We start from the raw sequence: 1,996 nt of genomic DNA, 5'->3' as shown, positions 1-1,996 counted from the left end.
TGGAGGAAAGGCATAAAGAGCTGGTCAATTAACGTAAATCGATTTTAATTTATTTTTACCCGATACAAAATTTTATTTATCTAAAAATGGGTACTCTGTTCTTATAATGGAGGAAAGCCATAAAGAGCTGGTCAATTAACATAAATCATTTTTTTTTTTTACCCGATGTTTGGATTTTATTTATGGAAAAATGGGTACTCTGTTCTTATAATGGAGGAAAGAAATAAAGAGCTGGTCAATTGACGTAAATCGCTTAGAATTTTTTTTTAAACCCAACAAAAAAATTTTTTTACGATAAACTTGGTGCTCTGTTCTTATAATGAAGTATAATGAAGTAGAGCCATAAAGAGCTGGTCAATTAACGTAAATGGATTTTATTTTTTTTTACCCGATAAAAAACTTTATTTATGGCAAAATGGGTACTCTGTTCTTATAATGGAGGAAAGCCATAAAGAGCTGGTCAATTGACGTAAAGTGATACTTTACAGAACAGAACATATTGAAGATAAGCTATTTAGCTTTTCATACCAGTAATATTAACAGAGTAAGAAGTAGCGGTCAATTTACTGAAAAAACATAATTAATTTGTACACCATGGTGACAAATTTGTGCATCAAAAGGAGTTGTCAACATTCAATCTTATACACTAACGATAAGGTAGGGCAGCACAAATTGCTCCAATTTCTTCATCGCAAGCGCAGGCTTCACATGTACTCTCCTCCTCCACGTCATCGGCATCCATAGGCCATGAAGATGTTTTCCTCTCGTGTGTCATGGCACAACAAATGGGCGTTGGCTTTAGAAACAAAGGGTTCTTGACCCATATCATCCTCAGCAGCGCTCGCAAATTGTGACGAGGATGAAATTGTTTGGCTTTCAGAATTCTGGATTTCTTCAACCCGCTCAGCAGTCGCATACCTTTGCGCTTTAACTCGTCCCCACCAAGAAAGATGTAAATTATTCCCAACGCATATGCCGCATCCGCATGGCCTGAATTGGCAGCTTCTTCCAGGCATTCCAATGCTGAGTCCTCATGCTTGTCCGTAAAATAATCAACCTAAACAGTGCAAGGTTGATATTACACTCTTCCGTAAAAGTCATCGGGGAAATAGTAACGAAAAAATCAAAAAAAGTGCTTCGTGAACATCCAAGGCGGCGGGACAATAATTATTTACTGGGGCAGAAAGCTGCAGTAACCTGTTGTATATATACGTTTTGGGGTAAAGTGTGCATACCAAAATCATCATCAAGTTCAAATGATATAGATGACCTCAGCTTAGTCTAGAAAATTTCGAGCAAACGGGACTTCGGCCCAATGCTTACCACTCCTTTTCGATACAAGGCTTCTGGATTTTTGCTTTCTCTACACTTCTTCAAGAACCTCGACACTTGGTCGTTTTTTGACCACGGCACGATTTCAAACTTATCCATTGACACCCGGTGGTAAATGTTGTCTGCTTCCGAAACTTCGTAAAACAACTTACAGCTGCAAAATAAGAGAAATGATCCATTAAACGCAAACGATTGTAACATGTCATATATTTTAAACGCCTCTTCCTGTTTCTATCACCAATACCAGAACGAACCATAGTTTTGCCCGGAAAAGATCAGTGGATGAACAAGATGCGACACGTGCAAGCACCTCGGATAGCACCTCGGTCGGAAGGGACAGGATGCAGGTTGTTGAACGCCCTTTTTGTTCGTTGGCCATGTCCGGTTAATTTCTTTTACTGGCCACAGTCGAGTGAATCCGTCGAACGCCCAAGAATGGAGTAAACTTCAAACAACACCTACTTCCTAATCAAATCCAATAATGATTGATAAGGTGTAATATATAGCCCTGTTTGTGGGAGACCAAGTAACCGTAGCGATAAACGAACAGAAATTTGGAAAGGCACAACTTCTCCTGCAAACGACGCAACATTCTGTCGTCAAAAAACAGTCATCCAAAACAATTTTACAAACCGACCAACGTATTATTCCAATACGGTTATTT

The 1,996-nt window shown here is 38.9% G+C and overlaps 1 protein-coding gene across 1 annotated transcript; it reads right to left on the bottom strand.

Moving 5' to 3' along the window:
* Positions 1-646: 646 nt before the first annotated feature.
* LOC113782191 (putative F-box protein At1g67623) lies at positions 647-1,711 on the bottom strand. Its single transcript, XM_027328099.1, has 3 exons — positions 1,587-1,711; positions 1,324-1,486; positions 647-1,057 (listed from the first exon to the last, which is right to left on the bottom strand). Exons 1-3 carry the CDS (start codon positions 1,709-1,711, stop codon positions 647-649), a joined length of 699 nt encoding a protein of 232 aa, XP_027183900.1.
* Between the last annotated feature and the right edge of the window lie 285 nt (positions 1,712-1,996).

The sequence above is a fragment of the Coffea eugenioides genome, chromosome 9 (genome assembly GCF_003713205.1).
Source record: "Coffea eugenioides isolate CCC68of chromosome 9, Ceug_1.0, whole genome shotgun sequence".
In the NCBI taxonomy this organism is placed as follows: Eukaryota; Viridiplantae; Streptophyta; class Magnoliopsida; order Gentianales; family Rubiaceae; genus Coffea; species Coffea eugenioides.
The sequence above is the reverse complement of the archived record's forward strand: the minus strand, read 5'-3'. Positions and strand labels throughout refer to the sequence as shown.